Below are 747 nucleotides of genomic sequence, written 5' to 3' on the forward strand. Positions count from 1 at the left end.
TCAACCAGATTGATACATAAAAGATTGTTTTTCTCATCCAATCAATTGAAACATGTATGTGACGTTCATGGAAGACCGGTGGCAGGATTCAATTCTCCAGCCTTCATCAAAAATAGCTGATGTGCAAGATGTTTCAAAAGCAGAGACAAGCACTGCACTCAAAAGTCCAAAGTTAATGTCATCCAGGTTGCCCCAAGGCAAGTCACTGTTTTCCAAATTGTCCAATAATTTGAAGTAGAATACTGTCAAGGTCATTCATTTATATATTGCAGGGTTTTCAATAATGAACAGAGGTTTTAGATCCAATAGAGTCGCATGAAACAGTACGTTCCTTACAGCTAAAACTTCCATAGACATGAAGATCTTCTTTTGGTGAATCCGGGTATTTTCATGCTAGATGGTCTGTACTTGTACCGGTCTCTCAGAATGAAGTCGTAATTCACTTTCTTGTTCATTGCAAAATACAAGTTAGCATCATCCGGAAGTATGAGCACTGAAAAAGCAGAGGAAAAACACATTATTGTTCACATGTGCTTTCATAGTATTGATTGTACACAGGTCCAACTGCTTCCTGGATATAGAAATATCAATGGCTGTGAGGAACAGAACTAATTTATTGCAAGGATTCAGAACGTATTACAAAACACAAAAGAAAATTTTGGAGTTACACCATCCTTAAGTAAAATCAATAACTGAAAATCATTATATTTTAGACCCATTCTCAGGATGAGCATTGTTGGTCAAGAC

General features: G+C 36.7%; 2 protein-coding genes across 2 annotated transcripts in view; both read right to left on the minus strand.

Annotated features, from left to right (window-relative positions):
* LOC109924749 (FAS-associated factor 1) overlaps positions 1 to 747 on the minus strand; it is a 142977-nt gene that overhangs the window by 55287 nt on the left and 86943 nt on the right. The gene's annotated exons all lie outside the window — the stretch shown is intronic.
* LOC109928375 (ral guanine nucleotide dissociation stimulator-like 1) overlaps positions 11 to 747 on the minus strand; it is a 13306-nt gene continuing 12569 nt past the window's right edge. The window contains exon 3 of the mRNA XM_048601581.1: positions 11 to 493. Within this exon, the coding sequence (XP_048457538.1) occupies positions 339 to 493 (155 nt within the window). The 3' untranslated portion in view covers positions 11 to 338. The remainder of the gene's footprint in view (positions 494 to 747) is intronic.

This window comes from Rhincodon typus, chromosome 10 (genome assembly GCF_021869965.1).
Source record: "Rhincodon typus isolate 14 chromosome 10, sRhiTyp1.1, whole genome shotgun sequence".
Taxonomy (NCBI): Eukaryota; Metazoa; Chordata; class Chondrichthyes; order Orectolobiformes; family Rhincodontidae; genus Rhincodon; species Rhincodon typus.